This window comes from Malus sylvestris, chromosome 6, assembly GCF_916048215.2.
Source record: "Malus sylvestris chromosome 6, drMalSylv7.2, whole genome shotgun sequence".
In the NCBI taxonomy this organism is placed as follows: Eukaryota; Viridiplantae; Streptophyta; class Magnoliopsida; order Rosales; family Rosaceae; genus Malus; species Malus sylvestris.
In genome coordinates, this window is record NC_062265.1 from 19,794,839 (window position 1) to 19,812,737 (window position 17,899).

At 37.5% G+C, this 17,899-nt stretch overlaps 1 protein-coding gene across 1 annotated transcript; it reads right to left on the bottom strand.

Annotated features, from left to right (window-relative positions):
* Positions 1 to 7,085: 7,085 nt before the first annotated feature.
* On the bottom strand, positions 7,086 to 10,786 carry LOC126626486 (cation/H(+) antiporter 2-like). Its single transcript, XM_050295809.1, has 4 exons — positions 10,445 to 10,786; positions 9,179 to 10,174; positions 7,913 to 8,850; positions 7,086 to 7,488 (listed from the first exon to the last, which is right to left on the bottom strand). Exons 1-4 carry the CDS (start codon positions 10,595 to 10,597, stop codon positions 7,206 to 7,208), a joined length of 2,370 nt encoding a protein of 789 aa, XP_050151766.1. The 5' UTR covers positions 10,598 to 10,786; the 3' UTR covers positions 7,086 to 7,205.
* Positions 10,787 to 17,899: the final 7,113 nt, after the last annotated feature.

Consider the following 17,899-nt stretch of genomic DNA (forward strand, 5'->3'; position numbering starts at 1 on the left):
TCCCAAAACCCCGGCTCTTTGGTCTTAGCTTCATGGTAAACTGTAATCTGTTGATGTGGTATAGATGGCACAGACAGACTTTGGTGAATCCAATCTCTGCCAAGTAAAGCTCCATAATTGGAACTACTATCCACCACAAACAAAGCTAGCATGATTTTTTTGGATCCCAAGTCAACTTCCAAGGGTATTATCCTATGAGTTCTGGTAATGGCTCCAGAGAAGCTAGAAACTGTCAAGTCAGTAGGGATATGGGCTTGAGATGGTATTATATTAACCGCAGCTCCTCTATCAATCAGAACCCTCTTGAAGGGTACTTCCTCCAAATGAGTATTTACATATATGGGCTTGAGAGGGTTAGCTAAGGACATACTCGGGCGGTTAAAGACCATTCTGTCAAAATACACTTTCTCGGGTTCTTTCCTTAATAATTTGGGCAAACATGTCTGGTTGGATTTCCTTTTTCCTGTTTCTTCAACATTAGCATGTGTTATCCTAGGTTCTATCACCAAGTAATCACCCTCCACTGTGGCAGGTTGACCAGGTTCGGTGCAAAACATGGCAAATAGTACATATGTCATGTTTAAGTGAAAGTTGCTAGGTCCAAGTAAATCCTCATTCTTCCCTCTAATATGGTCCGTAAACTCATCTAATCAAGCATGTACTTCTTTTGGCAACATTAGTTCGAGCACTTCTTCCTCCCTAGTTATACCAAAGTTTGGCACTTGCCTTGGAATTTCACAAAGGGTGTCAAACAACAAAGGTGGGGGTATTTCTCTCTCAAGTGAAATAGTCCCAAAACATATTGGTTCTGGACTCCATCTTAGGGTTTGGCATCATTATCATATCTTCTTGAACTCTCCTCAAGATTTTGTACTTTCCAGGATGAGGGTTTTGTGGTACATGATCTCCCTCTCCCTCAGTCTTGTTATTGGCTCTTTCTACCTCCTTTTTGTTTCTCCATTGAAGTTGATTTCTTCCCTAATGAGGCACTTTTTCAAACTTCACATTTTCAGAGCCTTCTGATGTAACAGGGACTTTTAATAATTTCATATGAGCTTTGTGTTGCCTCTGGACTCTCCTAATCATAGAAGCTCCTATTTCCTTCACTAGTTTTCTATCCTTCCCTACCACATACCATTTTCGCCCAAGTCGGGTAGAATCTTTCTTAGTGACTAGGGATATTGGGTTCTTTGTTCTTCCCTTCATTATGACATCATTATAACCTGGTTGGGGAAGCCTTACATCCATCCATTTTGGCATTTTTCCCTCTCTATCCTTCACTTCTTCTGAGGCTTCCTAGTTTCTGAATACCTCAGACATCCCTTTTGGTTCAAAATATCCCCCTAATATTTGGAAAACATTTCTGGAGGTCTCTTTTTTCAGCTGCTCGCATGATGCTTCTGCGGTCTTCTTGTTCTTCTTTCTCTCTTCTTCTGATCAAGTCTTGATCAATAATAACTCCTAATGCTGATACTTCTAGCTCGCATTCACATTAGCACTTGTTACACAACATCAGCCCTTTAACTATGGTTGCTTTAGGTTTCTTGGGCAACTTGATAGCTCCTTCTGTAGGTCTGTCAACTTGCCTCATTTTTGCTTTCACTTCCCAAGTGGTTTTTCCCTTCCCTTTCTCAGCCCAAGTCAGGTTGATCATGTTTATTGGGGCTTCTGGGAAGGGTTCTGTGTCAATCATCATGTTGGCTTAGGGTTTCTCCAAGAGCAACTTTCCCTTGTCTATGAGGTCTTGTATCCAATCCCTAAATTGGACATAATTGGTTATGGAATGATTGAAAGTATAGTGCAGTTTGCAATACTTCTTTCCTCTTAATTCTTCTGGTTTGGGCATCTTTTTGGTGTTGTCAGGCACAATCACTCATGCCCGCACCAGCTCTTCATAAATCTCCAAGGCTTTGGTTAAATCAAAAGAATAACTCTGGTATTTAGGGGGCTTCATAAAGATAAATCCACCATCATTCATCACCACTTTTTGGTCCTTGACCGGCTGGACTAACCCTTTTACCATCAAATGAGGTTTAAAGGGAGTAGTCATCTTTGCTGCACACATTTCAATTCCCTCTCCTTTATGACCATCACTTTCTTTTGGCTCTGATCCTTCAAATTCTACTTGGTGAATTGCAGCTTTATTTTTGTAGAAATGAGGCACCTTAGATAAGTGATTCACTTGTTGTTCTTAAATCAACAACTTCTTATACTTTGTGGCAACAATTACCAGCTCTTGTAGCTCATTGAACTGTACATCATAAAACTTCTTTCTCAAAGGTAGCCTCAATGCCTTCTGAGCAATGGATATAAGTTAGGCATGGTTGATAGGAAACTAGCATCTCATCCTTGTCTTTCTAAACCTCATCATTAAGTCTTCCGTAAACTCATGCTCCTATTACTTTACCTCAACTAGATCGTTGATAGTCATCTCGGGCTCCACCCTATAAAACTGTTCATGGAAAGCCATCTCTATTTGCCCCTAGTTAGCAATAAAATTGGGGGGCAACAGAGAATACCACTACGATGCTAGGCCAACCAGCGAGTTCCCAAACAATCTTAACTTATAATTATGATTGTCTTCAAACGCCACACAGTGATTGGAGAACTTAAAGATGTGATCTCTGGATGACACATTGCCATCTTATCCACTAAATCTTGGGAACACGGGCATCTTAAATTTAAGGGGGAAAGGGTTATGTTCATCAATGTATTCAGGGTTGGGCTTCTGATATGTGATTCTGAACAGTGGGCGAGCTTAGGGCTGAGCATTCCTTACCACCATTCTTTTTAATTCAACCAATTCATCTTTGAGATGCTGGTTGGCTGCATTGTTGTGTGGGGTATAAAGGGGTCCCCACTTCGGGTTACGATCATTGCCCGAGAAAGTCTCCTTCTTTTATTCAAGTTGTCTCCATCTGGCATCTTATCCCTTATTAGCCAATGATGGTAGCCTGTAAAGGAGAGGTTTGTCTGTAGTTGTGAGCTCACATTTCCCGCTGGATTCTCCAATTAGTTGAGGCATCCCATACTTCTTTTTTTCTTGCCTGCTCTGCCCCTACTATCGAGTGAAAATAATAGAAGGTTGAGCAATTTTGTTTCCAGGATCTCCTATAATACTGGCTGACTAACTCCAAATCCCTCATTATTTTTCCCCTTATCCTTCTTTTCCTCAAGCAAAAGAAATAAGGGAATAACTGGTTCTTTCTCAGGACTTGCTTCTCTCATCATTTCTCTGGCATAACCATTTTTTGGAGGAGAGTACTCCAGATCTAATCTTCTTTGTAGACTCCCTATTAAGGAACAGAGTCTATTCACTTCTCTTCTGGTTTCCAAAGTAATATTCTCCATACTTTTCAACACTTGCACCATGGTGGCTTGCAAGTCTTCATTGGTCAACTTTCCTCCTAACTTCTCAGATGAAGTCGGGCTTTCCAGAATGGTTGATCCTCGTAAGAAAGGGAAATCTTCTGGATGATTTGTCATGCTTGATCTTGGTAGACACTAGGGTAGCCTGTATTCTGTATTCCACCTGAAGGTTATTTCCTTTCTCCTCATTCTTGGCATACAAGACTAAATAGGTCCCATTGGGCATGCCAAAACTATGTTCGGGCAAGGTCTCTGAACCTCAGTACAGCTCCCCAAAGGATTGGCACTTTGGACGTGTGTATTTGGTAGTCGGACTCTTGCTTGCCTTGTGTGCTGTAATAAGAGCTTGAAGTTAGTTCTGAAAGGTGCCTTTATGGGGCCTTAGGTGTAGGCCTTGAGGCTCGCAATCAAAACTAACTAAGTACTTAAGCGTGTCATTGCTATCTCAGTATAACAGATATAGAACAAGTGTGTTTCAAGTTGATTACTTGCACCCCAAATTACTCAAACTTCTTGTTATCAAAGGATTGTCACATATGGGTTAAGTCTATATTAAGTTCTTTTCCTGCCTTGTAAACAAGGACTTTTAGTTCATGATCTTGTATGTTCTAATGGAGGGAGTCCGGATCCCCTTAAGTCATTTGTTTGGTTCCAAATTTCTCTTAGTGAAAACAAATCCATTCAGTTATCCAAATGCCGATGCAAATGAGACTCTTAAAATAGAAAAACAGGTGGAAATGACTTGAATACATGCTGAAGAGTACATTAATCAATAGATCTACTAAGTTAAAGAACAAACAAAGAGACTCAAGCAAGATTTCACCTTGTCTGGCAAGGTTGAACCTCTTGCGTCCACTTCTCTTTGAGTTTACAGGGGTTGTATGCTAAAAAGGGATGGATGGTAAATAGGTGTACACAAGAGAATCAATACTACAACACTAAGGGAAGTAGTAGAGCTTTTATACTAGGCAAAAGATAGCTTTTATGAGGAAACTATTGCTAAAGAAACTGAGTCTAAGTTGCTTTCAAACTTGAAGAGTACGTACTGGCTTGATAGCAAAGTTTGTATGCTTGTTTGTTTGATCGGTTGAGTGTCCTTGTCTCTGTTGTCTTTTCTCCCTTTTATAGGCAATTTGGCCCGAAGATCAGGGTATTGCTCTTGCCCGAAAGCTCTTGAAGGGTAGTGAGTCATCAGCTTTTTACATGTAATGCCACTGGAAAGTGTTTCTTGCCTAATAGTAGGTTAGGCTCCAATACTTATCACTTCAGTTATAGACACGTGTTTTATGTCTTGGCAGAAAAGGCTTCGGTTTGCTTATGGGCCTGATGATGGTGCTTCTGGCAAGTCTTCCTTTAATTTGGCATTATTGGGCTTTCCTTCATTTAAGCCCAATATTCAAATATTAACCCAAACAATAACAAATTAGTTTGGTAAATATTTAACCCCAAGACTGAGTAGTTTAGTTAAACCATCTGAATTAGTTTGATGCACATAACGCTTAATAATATAAAATCGGCTTAGCTTAACTCCTAATTGCATATCAGTTCTAGCAACCTCCGCCACCTCATCCAAAAATCCAGATTCGTTCAAGCTTCTTCTTTCTAGGCAATCTTGCACAAGAATATATGGAGGCTACAAGCCAGCCATTCTTGCGCGAGCACACATAGAGTAGTAAGAGAATGAAACAATGGGAAGAACGATCGGCTAGAGGAAGAAAAGATGGCACTTATATAGAATGAAACAATGGGAGACCTTGATATCTCGACTAGTCCTACGTTGCCATTAAGCATTGTCCTTCTCGATGCTGCCAGAAACTTTGAGTTGATTAATGTTCATATTAGTATAATGTCATCTTTTTACGGTTTAAAACTGAAGATCTATTGACTCACGTTACAGATATTCTAACATGGTTTGTAGGAGTCACTGGAGAACATCTTAGGATGAAATTCTTTCCTTACAGTGAAAGACAAATGATCGAGTAAACAAATTGTTGAATCGTTCTCAAGCCTCGTAAAACGTCTCATCTGTTGATTGAGTGAATTGCATGATCTTGTCTCTCAGTTCATTAGTCTTCTGAGTTGAAAAGAACTTCTCAAGAACATGTTTTGAATGTCATTCCAACTAGTCAGGGATCCAGGCCTAGTCATGTCCTTGCTTTGTCATTCCAACTTGTTTTGAATATGCAGCTATGTTGATTATCAATACTTAATCCTTGTTAAAGGTAGAAATAAAAGATAGTTTTAATTGATTAGTAAGAGTTCTATCTTCCCACTACTTCGCTAATTAGAACCTAATGGAATGCACACTAATAAGCTTAAGGTTTTGGAAACTTAAGAAGATGGTGAGATCAATTAATTAGAGCATCTCCAATAGGAGTCCCTACTTGGGGACTCCCACCACCACCTTTAAGGACTCATTTAGGAGCTTTAGAGGAATATTCGAGTCCCCAAAAGAATATTGTCTACAATGAAAATTCCTTATAGTATAATCCCTAAATGTAGGGACTAAAATATTAAAAAATTATTATTCATATCATCCAAGTATTGTAACCATTGTTAAGAATAAAAATAAAAACTCTCTCTACCATTGATTTTTCAAGAATTAGAAGAAAAAAAATGCAAATGAGAAGTTAACCCACTTGGGTGGATTCAAAAAACACGGAAAAAAAAACATAAAGAGCAGCATCATTCCCATTCAAAATTAATATGGAGTCCACTATTTGAGTCCCTATCTGTAGACCTTATATTTAAGAATTTTAATGAGGTATCCGGCAAGTCCCCATGTATTGAGATAATTTGAGGACTTCAATTCGGCCCATTGAAAGTCATTTATCCCTATATTTAGGGACTATACAGTTGTAGAGACTCCATTTAAGATCTCCATTGCAGATGTTCTTAGTGTGGGTAGGTTAAGATTAGTCAATTAATTACATGCACATAGGATGTTGTATTGAGCCTTAAAAGTAATTTTCGGGTTCCTAGGACCATTGGGTATTTAACTCAAGTTGTGCATGACAACTTAAGTGGGAGATCCCAAAAGACACACCTACGCTAAATGGCCGGTTTGGGGAGTAAAATGGCCAAGGTTTCACACAAATGACTCACCTATATAAGCCACTTTATAAATACATCTAACTTAGCGGTTTTGGAGAGCAAAGAAAAGGAGGAAAGCCACCATTCTTCTCATTCTCTTCACAAAACTTAGCTACTATGAGGAGAGAGTTCTAGCACAATTCTCTCTTCATATATAGTCATCTCATCTTTTTTTCAAATCAAGGTTGGTGGAGATACTTAGAGGTCATCTATCGTGGTGACTTTTGGAGATCTTACTCACACCTAGAAGAATGCAAGGAGAGCAAATGAAGGCTACATCCATGGAGATTTGAATGTCTTTTCCTCAAAGGTGATAACTTTAGTTCTAGGAACCAAAGAGAGCTTCAAGGGTATTATCATATCATCCCTTCAACTTTTGTTTGGAACAAATATCAACCCTTAGGCCTTGAAGATTTTGTAAAGGATTTGGTTTTTGAATATATGCATATCTAGCTTTTGCATTTAATTTGATTTAAAGCATGAGTTACTTAACGAATCCTCTAATTTCATACAATTTTTCCTTCAACAAGGGAATTGGTCATATCAATTTACAAATTCTAAATTTTGTCAAAATTTCAAATTTATTTCCTATAATCCTAACGAAGAGTAAGTGAAAAATGGTAAGACACAAAAATGGGAACGCCCAACCAAAATTCAAAATCTATATTTCTGTATATACAATATTTGAAGAAGTACTAAATCACAATATTATAATATAGTTAAAGAACGTAAATTAACTATAGCTAATCATCTATAAGGTTTTTCTTGGAATTCCTATGTTGTTGAACGACCAAAATTGAACCATTTATATTAAGATCTGAAGAAGCCAAGAGATCCCCAACAGTTCCCAATTCAGGGCACTCTTCCCAGTCACTTAGTTCAGTTGTCAATGGAGAATGTCCTCGTCCACCCTTCCCTACTATAAAAAGAGAGTACAAGTCCCCTATGTCTCTTAGAGCTGCCACTGTTTCTGCTCCATTGTTCACCTGCTTTTCAACATACCCAACTTTACCTGATGCCACATACCTAGCCAACAAATTAAGAAACAAATGTTTAGAACATATAAATTTGCAAAATTAGTTAAATTAATTTAAGACCTTTTGCCTAAAATGATATGAGACTCAATTATTTTTGCTTGTCGAGAGTTACTTTCAAGATCTTGGCAATGCGAATTACGACATGTCTGCAAAGAAAAGAATTTGTAGCTAATAGTTTAGCTAACTATAGTCTTGCTCTAGACCTATAAACTCACTAATTTGATAATCCTGCTTCTTGTTCAAATGTTTGTTTATGAGAATCGACTCTGGGATGTCCCCTAGACTTATTTTTGCTTTGTTTGTTTGGGCTATAAGCCCCGTTTTCAACCAAAAAAATGATATGAGATGTCTCATATAAAGTGACAAATTTTAAACTTCCATATCCAAGTTAATTAAGAAAGAGTCGTACGTACCCATTATAAAAGTCATTGAGAAAAGCATTGTCAATGTCATTCCCGGTTTCTAAACTCGACAAAGCCATGAAAACTTCAATGTCATTATTCCCCAGTTCATTCTCCACCTTCATATTCCTCGTATTCGACGATTCTGCTGGCAGAAACCTAATCACTGTCAAATTAACTCTAGGATGATTCGCGATCCTTGTACTCCAAGCAATTGCCTCGCGGTCATCCGGTCCGCCAAAGAAGAGAGTTGCAACATGTTGCACAACGTCCACCGTGAACAACTGCGAAAACCCTAGCGCCCCAGCAAGCCCCTTTTCGACAATAATCCCAACGGAACTCGGAGCATGACGAAGAATTTTTTGGTTTGTCGTCCGCACCGCCTCTTTCCCAGATTCCATTTTCCCGTCGATTCTTTGATGCTTGTGAAAGGGCAATAAAATGATAGTCGCACGCAAGTCCTCGGCAGCGCTGCACACGTCCTCATGCAAATTCGACACTGTCGAGACGGCCTTATTGAGGTTGATTAGGATTCGAGTCTCAGCAGTGAAGGCATCCACAGCTGCGTGGATTTCGAGCACATCGTTTCCGCCGTACTCTTCTTCGTCGCTCATTTCGTCAGCCTCCAGCTCGTGATACGACACGTTGGTGCGGCGTTTCCGATTTAGCTCGATCAGGTGGGCCATGTAGGGCATGATGGAGGCTGTTTGGGAGCCCCGCATTGAGGCGATGACCGAGAGTATGGCTGACATGTGGCGAGGGCCGTACACACAGGCCAGCAGTCGAAGCTCACTCTGATCCGGCTTTTCCAGCTCAAAGCCAAGGGATGTGTGTGTATGAGTGAAGAGTCTTTCTTCTCTTTTCATTAATAAAGCCACAACTGGCCCTGATATTACGGTGTTAATCACTATTGTCATTAGTAACAAGTTGTAAGCCGTCGGGTTCCAAGTCTGAAACAATAGAAAAATGAAAATTTAATACCCAATTAATTTAGGTAAGGATGCATGGAATTGGTGCATGAAATCGGCAAATAAAACTACTTACACCACACATACGAAACAACCAACTCATTTGAATAGCCGTGTCTCGTGTCTGTAATTCGAGATGACTAGTGAATGTGGTATAAGTAGCGTTATTAAAGTTTCCTCTCGGCCGTTTGAAAGATGGGATCAGCAATGTAGTCATTAAACATGTTACTGATATATGCAAGATTAGTCTTTTGCAGTTGAATGTGCAATCAAAATTTCCAAACAACGTAATCGAAGTTAAGAACCTTACAACTAGTGCCTTTGAGGCGCTGCCAACAAACAAGATATCAGCATGTCCCTTCAAGCTCAAGACAAAACCAAGGAAAAGCCCCTCATTTGGTGGAATCTTCAAATAGTGGCAAACCGCAAGAGTTCCACCAATCTTGCTACTGAGGCTCAACAGCACAAGTATGAACACAATCAGTACATTTCTCCAGCTTTTCAAATGACTCGCATCAAATTGGAAGCCAATATAGCCGAAGTAAACTGGGAGTACAAAGTTGTGGACAGAGTAAGTAAGTTTGTGCAACAAAGTTCTTGCCGTTTTGCCTTCCTTGGGGAACACCATGCCGGCAACAAAACAAGCTATCACACTATTAAACGTGCGCATTTCAATGATCATTGAACCAGCTATTAGAATAGATAAAATGAGAAACACCTCAGGGTTTCTGAGGTACTTTTGCTTATTGGTACGTTTGTTCAACCAGACTGCCAAGTACTTGAACCCAAAAAGTATTGGAACCATGCCTAGGAGGATCAAGAAGCCGTCCCGTATATTAGTAACTTTTGAGAACGCGATGATCAAATTGAAAACAAGTAAGCAGGTAAGTTCGACGACCATAGCTGCAGATGCTGCCAAGCGACCAATGTCAGAAGTTGAAAACCTTAACTCTGCTCCTAAGCGATTGACAACTGGTGAAGATGTGTACGCTACAAGTAACATGATGCAAAAAACGAAACTAGCGTTCAGTTTGGCATTTTCAGCCATTAAGTGCTTGGAGATAAAGAAGGAGGCAACAAGGCCAAAAATACCGCCTACTGAGGCACCACCGTAGGCAACGATACACACAATGCGTAGGTTGTGGCGTATATAAGCAATGTCTATCTCCAAACCGAATAGGAACATGAAGAGAATCCGGCAGAAGAACCCGAACATCTCGTAGTATTCTGCAGCAGAAGCTTGAAAGAAGAATTCTTTTATTTCAGAAATATTAGACAACCCTGACGGACCCAACACCAAACCAGCCTGAATATATAAAACAAAATAGCATGTACATGCGAGTTAATTTGACATATTTTGTTATGAGACGACCAACCAAAATCACATGTTAATTGCGACCGATGATTTCCATTAACAAACCAAACCAGCTTGATATAATATGTGTATGCGAGTTAATTTAATATGTTACGTATGTTATGAAATTATAATCTGAATCACAAGTTCAAATATGAATACCCTCGATGAACGATTCGGACCGACAAATGCATTTGCAGATGAAGAAAATGATATACTTACAAGAATCTGAGCAATGGGGCCTGGTTGTCCCAAGGCCTTGAGCAGAATGTGAAAGAAATGTGAGATGACAAGGATGCAAGCTACTTGCATGCCCATGGAGGATAGAGGGTTGACCAAATCGTCTTGGCATACGAATTTGTGAGTAGCCTCCATTTTTGTGAGGAGTATGGAAATAAACGTAAATGAAAATGTTCAGAAATATTGTATATTGATTGGAGGAGGAGACAAAAGACCTGCAGATTTGTTGTCAGATATGCAACAAAGAGGTTATGGTTGTGAGGAAAGAGGTTATGCAATGAAAAAAATAATTCCTCTCTCACGGGCAGAGGAGAGAGAAAGTGGGGAGAGAGAGGAATTAATTTTTTTTTATCGTTTCATAACGCCACGTGTCGCCATTTCCAGATGTCTAGCAAATTTGACATATTCAAGCTGGTCTCCTTTTTCCTAGCCCAAAGCTATACAGTATAAAATTAGTTTTTTTTTTTTTTTTTTGAAGAACACAGTATACAGTTAGTTTGGTACAACATTTCAACCCCAAGACAGCACAAACAGGTAAGAAAGAAAACTTAGAACACAATCCTGAACATGTACTATTAGATACAATCATCCAAAATTTTAAGTTTCATATTATCGTTTATTAACCATTGCAGAAGAATGAGCTTCGTTCAAAATTTGACATCACCTTATCTCTTAACATCTGTCTTTCTTCGACGGTCCAATCAGCTATCATATCTAGCACATTTTGTAGGAAAACTTCATCGTACGTGATAGGATTTTTACCACCTGCAAAAGTAGAAATAAAAACATATAAAATACTTGCAAGAGAACAAGGTAGTTGTAGTATAAACGGCTCAAGTAAGGTCGTTTTCCGCAGGGATTGAATGAATAATTTATATTAAGTCAAATCTTAATTAATTATTTAAAACAAAGTTTGATAAAATGTTGATTTTGTGATTTAAAATAATAAAAACGAATTTAATAGAAAATAATTAAATAAACTAACAAAATAAAATAAACTAACAAAAATAGTTTTTGAAAATTAAATTGTAAAAGCCTAGGGTTCCGTTGTCCCCTTAACAATCCTAGGTAGATTTACTAATTACTTATTAATTACCCATGTAACTTTGAAGGTTAGGTTTTCCTAATACATATTCTACTCGTGGTATTCAAGTTATAACGTATATCAAACAAGCAATTCATCTGTGGTATTCAGATCAAATATAAACATGCATAACTCATTACGATTTGTGAAAACCTTATGAAAACCCATGCAACCCCTAAGACATGGTATTCATCCTATGTGAAATTACAACTATTAATCACAAGAAGCAATACTCAATTCCCCGATGGTATTCCGACCGAATTGCATCCAATTACTTATCTAAACATCCTAATGGTCACGAATCATTAAGACACAAAGACAGTTTAAAGCACGATGATTAATAATTCAAAGTATGCATGCATAATATCATAAGCAATTAAATAAAAACTACATATTCATGCTAAGGCTCAAGACTTCGCCCTAACAAAAGAAAATTAGCTACGCATTTTCATCATTAAAATCAACATAATTGTATTAAACTAGAAAAAGAATGAAAACACCTTGTAGAATAAAATCTGAAAATCTCTAAGCTTTGCCCAAAGTCTTCTCCCAATCTTGCGTACGTTCTAGAGAAACTCTAGGTCTGCCAAAAGGCTTATTTATACTACTCTAAATAAAATCCTCCTAGTAAAAAGGTCTTAGAATAAGACTAGGAAACTAAATAAATTGAAATAAAATAGGAAACATAATCCTAAATTAACTTGGTAAATTCGCCTAGAAATCTGCACAGCCACGTTTTGGACCCATATCAACTCCAAAACTGGCCCAAAATAGTTGGATTTAAAGCTTGGACTATTCTGAACACTTCTCCAGAAGGCTATGAACCCATCTGAGGTCATCTTAGGCTCCAAAACTGCATTTAAGCCTAGAAACGTCACTTTCCAGCAATGCACACTGCTCCTTTATTTAATCACCAGAAAATAATCACTTGGTAGAAAAATCCAAAATTTTGATACGAACAAGCCAAGAGACACACGAATGTCCTCCAATTTGAATCACTCCAAAATTCGTCCGTTTGATTACATTTTTCTCCAGAGAAATTTGAATGTCCTATATTGAAAATATAAAGCAAAATATCAAAATTCTACCAAAATAGTTACCAAATTATACTAAGAATAGGGTAAAATATATAATATAATATCGAATCATCAAAATATCCCCAAACTTAGTTTTTTGCTTGTCCTCAAGCAAAATAAAACTAGAAAATAAAAATAAAAACTAACAAACTAGAAACTTAAATAAAAAATAAATGACAAAAATTTCACCTTCAAAGTTGCAATCCATAGAAAACGTTAAAAATCAAAACATCTTTTCAAAAGTTCTAGCTAATCCCACCACAGAGTCTAAGTCATTTAAAATCAATTAGAAAAGAATTCACAAACTTCCTTTGGTGTAAAGTGAATCAACATAGCTAAGAAGACTCAACTAAAACACTTACCCCTCGTCCTTTTATTCAACACTTCACACAAACTTGTTGGAAACATAACTATCATATATATATATATATATATATATATATATATATTTTGCTTTTTAATTTTTTTTTTTCAATAACAGTAGTGGTCATGCAATATCAGTTCACTTAAGCTTTCGATCCAACTCATGTAACGAGCTTTAGGTCAATGACTCCCAAACCACAAGAGCTTTAGGGCACTAGGTGTAGAACACCCCTAAGGACTTACTCGAGCTGAAAAGGCTACGAAACCAACTAACCACCCTGCCCCATGCCAAAACTCTACCATTTGACGCAAGAATAACTGTTGATCAGGCAGGACTGGCCTGGTTACTAAGCAAAGTCTCGGGTGGAACAATTATTACTTTATTTGTAACACATACTAAACTTCACTTTACTAAGAAAAAAAATTAAAATACACTTAGACAAAAAGTAAGTGTTTCAATCTCACTCCCCACAAACCATGTTGATGTGAATGTGCAAATTTTCAAAGTATAACTCATGAATTAGTGTCTAAGCAATGATAAATAGAAAATACTCTACTACGGGATTAATTTTCACCATGTCCATTTGTTCTAATGTTTAAAATAAACTATGGATATTAACTTAAAAGAACGAAAATTTTTATTTGACTAAAAAATTAAAAATCTAAAATTTCTTATTTCCCACCCCCAAACTTAAATCACACATTGTCCTCAAGGTGTGGAAAACAAATAAAATAAAAGAAACACCTTAAAAGAAAATTAAAGACTAAACCAAAACCTAACTAAACCTAACAATAATTTAAAAGATAGTAAAGAAAAACAACAAAAACGAAATGAAAAGTGACAAAATAAATAAATAAATAAATAAAAGAAAAGAATGCACCTGGGTTGAAAATGTGAACCTGACATTGGAAATGGGGCCTGATGCAAGGAAACATGGAGCAAGAGTGGCAGCCATTGCAACCAAAAAACTGGGCCCTGAGAAGATCCATGCACTAATTTGAAAACCAGCCTGCAAACACCACAAATAGAAGTTACACGCCTGGAACACGTGCAATACACATGGGTGACTGAAACCCTAAAGCTCCACCATACAAATGAACACACACCCCATTGCCATCATTTTTCATTGCTGAGAGCCATCTCGAGCCCAGAGGCAAACGACTCTCAAACCTCTAGCCTCTATATTTCTCCAAAGATAAGGTATCTCTCTCACTCTCTCTCTCTCACACTCATCTATAACACAACAAAGAGGTTCATGGAGTTCGTCATGCCTGCAAGCAGAGTTGCAGGCTTCATTTCTGTCCGATCCAAAAGCCAAAAGGCGCAAAGGTAAAACTCTCCACCAAACTTCTTTGTTTCAGTTTCGATTTGTGCATTGCAGTAAAATAAACCAAAACTAACACATGCATGTGGTCTTTATCTATGCAGGAAACTCAAGTGACAAAGAGAAATCAAGCACCGATTTATGGCACAACAGTTTTGGCAAAGTCCATGATTTTCAGATCCAAAAGGAAGGTAAATAGCCGACAACCCCCAAACTTATTTCGTTGTTTATTCATCTGAATCTGTGAAAGGTAGTTACTGGATCTGTGGATAATGCGATGCATCAATATACCGCCCTTTGGAATTTGTCTCTGTGTCCATGTATCATGTATGACTAAATTTATTTTGCATGTCTCTTGATTATGAAAGCCAGGGAAAATCTGCGCAAAACTTGATCTACGATATATGGACCCTTCTGCACACTTGGATCCCCGATTGTAGAATCATGCATGTATTATAGGTTTTCACATGGTCATGTAAATTGGTGAATGAACGGTGATTGTATGAATCCACACGTAGTTGAGATTAGACCGAATCAGTTCCAAATGCAGCCTGCAATTACAAATAAAAAACCTAATTAGATAAGTAAAGAAAAATAACAAGAATTAAAAATTGCAATTTTTTTTTCTTTCAATTTTCAGATTTTTTATATTTTTTTGTGATTTTTGTAATTAAGAATAAAAGCAGGAAAATAAAATAAACGAAATAAAAAGAAGAGTTAGAAAAATTGGGTTGCCTTCCAATAAGCACTTTAGTTAACGTCTATAGCTAGACAGATTGGAATGAGGTTTGTGATCACGTCACTTGTTCTCTTAGAGTTAACCACTTCTTGATAGCATCATACAGCAACAGTAGGTATGGAATGAGTTGTTGTTTATCAGTGGTTGAATTCTTCATAATTGCCCTTCTATGTGATGAATCTTTGTGATCAAATAGGTTCCCCTCCATCGATGCTTGTGTTTCCCTTGAACTGACTTCAATCTTGTATTTAATACCCACAATTTTTGCTTTGTCCGAATTTCATGATGGAGAATTGGGCTGCCATTAAGCTGCCTCCTATGTCCCTTGTAGAATGTAGTTTGCTTGATGGACTTGCACTTAATTTTTGCAATTATGACTGGCTTTGCTGGTGCACTTTATGTGATTTTGCAGATCTTAACTCGGTGTGAACAACCATGTCTAACCTATCAGTTTCAACACAGTCCAACAGTTTTTGTGGAAAAAGTTCGTGTGGCACATAAACATGGGTAGCACTCGATTCTGGGAGGATTTCAGGATCAGCATGTGTTGTTTCCTCCCTTGGGCATGAACAACAGGCAAATGGCTCCTTAGTTCCTATACACCAACCTCTCGATCATCATAGCTTGTCCCACAGTTTAATGTTTGAATCAGAAATCCTTGATTGGTTATTTCAATGTACAACTCAATTGATTCCAACAATTTAGAGCTTGTCCTCTACCGAAAGCTCATGTGGCACATTAAACCGCTCAAAATAGTGCTCAATATGCTTTTGCAAACTTGGGGTGTAGAACTCTGAATATGGATTGTTCCAATTTCTTTTTGAGTCGTTTCTCATATTGACATAATCTAGAAAATATTCTCTTTGGGACATTGCAAAATATCATGGGTCTTCAAGCAGCAAAATGCACAAATTGTACGTTTAAATCCATAAAAACCCCATTCTACAAATTTGACCCATAAAGGCGGTCTTCTGGGCCGTATATTGAATTTAAGAGGAGGTATAAATTCCATTGTTGCACAATTTGTAACCTAAAAAAATAAAATAAAATCAAGTAAATAGAAAGATATATACAAAAATAATTAAGTAAGAGTTGATAAACACAAATTATTTAAAACATTCCTCGGCGACAGGGTCAATTTCTTGATAGGATTTTTACCACCTGTAAAAGTAGGGATAAAACACATAAAATACTTGCAAGAGAACAAGGTAGTTGTAGTATAAACGGCTCAAGTAAAGTCGTTTTCCGCAGGAATTGAATGAACAATTTATGTTAAGTCAAATCTTAATTAATTATTTAAAACAAAGTTTGATGAAATGTTGATTTTGTGATTTAAAATAATAAAAACAAATTTAATAGAAAATAATTAAATAAAGTAACAAAAAAAACTAAATAAAAATAGTTTTTGAAAATTAAATTGTAAAAGCCTAGGTGTAACGCCCCGGCCCCGAAATATTTATTTTCGGGGATTAAGTTTGTTGATAGGCCCAAATTAAAACTCTTGTTTATTTAGCTGCCAATATTCACGACTCTTTAATTAAGTTCCTTATTTCCACAAGTTCTATAACTTTAATTCTCTTACCAAAACATAACAATTATATTTTCAATTTACTACCCTTTACTTCTCTTAAATCAATTTTCCAATCTAAGAATAATTCTCAACTAAAATGTAATTCTCGATTATTTAAGGCTGCATCTAAACTCTATTAGACTGCCTACGTACCCTGGAGTGGGATCAAGCCTTTCGTAGTTCACATTTCAATTTCTAACTCACTTCCGAAAAGCATTCAAGTGACTAACAATCACTAATGAGGTTCAACAAGTGTATCACACCATATGCATATCAAATATGGATTCAGAATATCAAAATTAGCTTAAAAAGGTAGCATCGGTCTTCTGGCCAAACGCCGTCATGAGTGGTAGTTTCCGGTGAACGGAAACCCCAAATTCCAATGAACTCTAAAAATTACCAAATTTTACAGGGTTGTAGAGTTCAATGAGATGAACAACTTTCATACCTGGGCCGAAGTCCAATTTGGCAGAGAAACACCTCAAATCACCCTCGAACCGCTGGAAAGATTTGGGTGGCCTCGATCCGCTGCCCCAACCAAGGCTTGAGATTTGTTCCTGGGCTGAAGGGGAGTCTAATGGTGATGCAGATCGACAAGATTTCTTTCAAAAATGACAGATCACTATCAATGAACCTCGGCGACATCGAGGGTTTCATAGTGAAGAAAAGCCAAAACCCGTAAGTTTTTTGGTGTAATTGATGGAGGCATCGCTAGGGTTCGAAGAGAGGAGTAATTTGACACCAGCCATGTCGTCAACGATGGCCGGAATCGGAGAATTCGACTGGGTCGGGTCGGTAGGTCATAAGGGATATGGTTCTCCCTCTCCCCTTTCTCCCTCATTTCCTCTCATTTCCTCCTTTTCTAATTCGGCAATCTGATCCCTCCTTTCTCTCTTTTCTCTACCTCCCTTTTCATCACAGCCACACACGTGGCACACCCATTTTCTCCAGAAAATGTGGAGCCATTCAATTTAATGGTAAAATCATCATTTTGCCCTCAACTTCAATCGTTAATAACTTCTTCGTTATAATTCTGTTTCACAAACGGTTCTCGCCTACGCGCTCGTAGGATTATCCTCTATCCAAACATGAAAAGAAATCCAATAAAATATGTGAGGATAAAATACATCCTCATATAATTATGTTAAGCCAACTAGGGCATTTTCATCTTTTCAACTTAACGATAAATGTTACAATATAATTTATAACAATTTCAGGGAACAAAACTATAAAAGTTCTCAATTCAATTTTTCATACCCATAAATCGATTTATTTTCGAT

Excerpts from the sequence above, each read along its gene's own strand:
- LOC126626486 (XM_050295809.1), bottom strand. The coding sequence starts at position 10,597 with ATGGAGGCTACTCACAAATTCGTATGCCAAGACGATTTGGTCAACCCT. Across the intron at positions 10,175-10,444 it reads GCCCCATTGCTCAGATTCTT|GCTGGTTTGGTGTTGGGTCC; the intron begins GTAAGTATATCA and ends TTATATATTCAG. Across the intron at positions 8,851-9,178 it reads GCGCCTCAAAGGCACTAGTT|ACTTGGAACCCGACGGCTTA; the intron begins GTAAGGTTCTTA and ends CTATTGTTTCAG.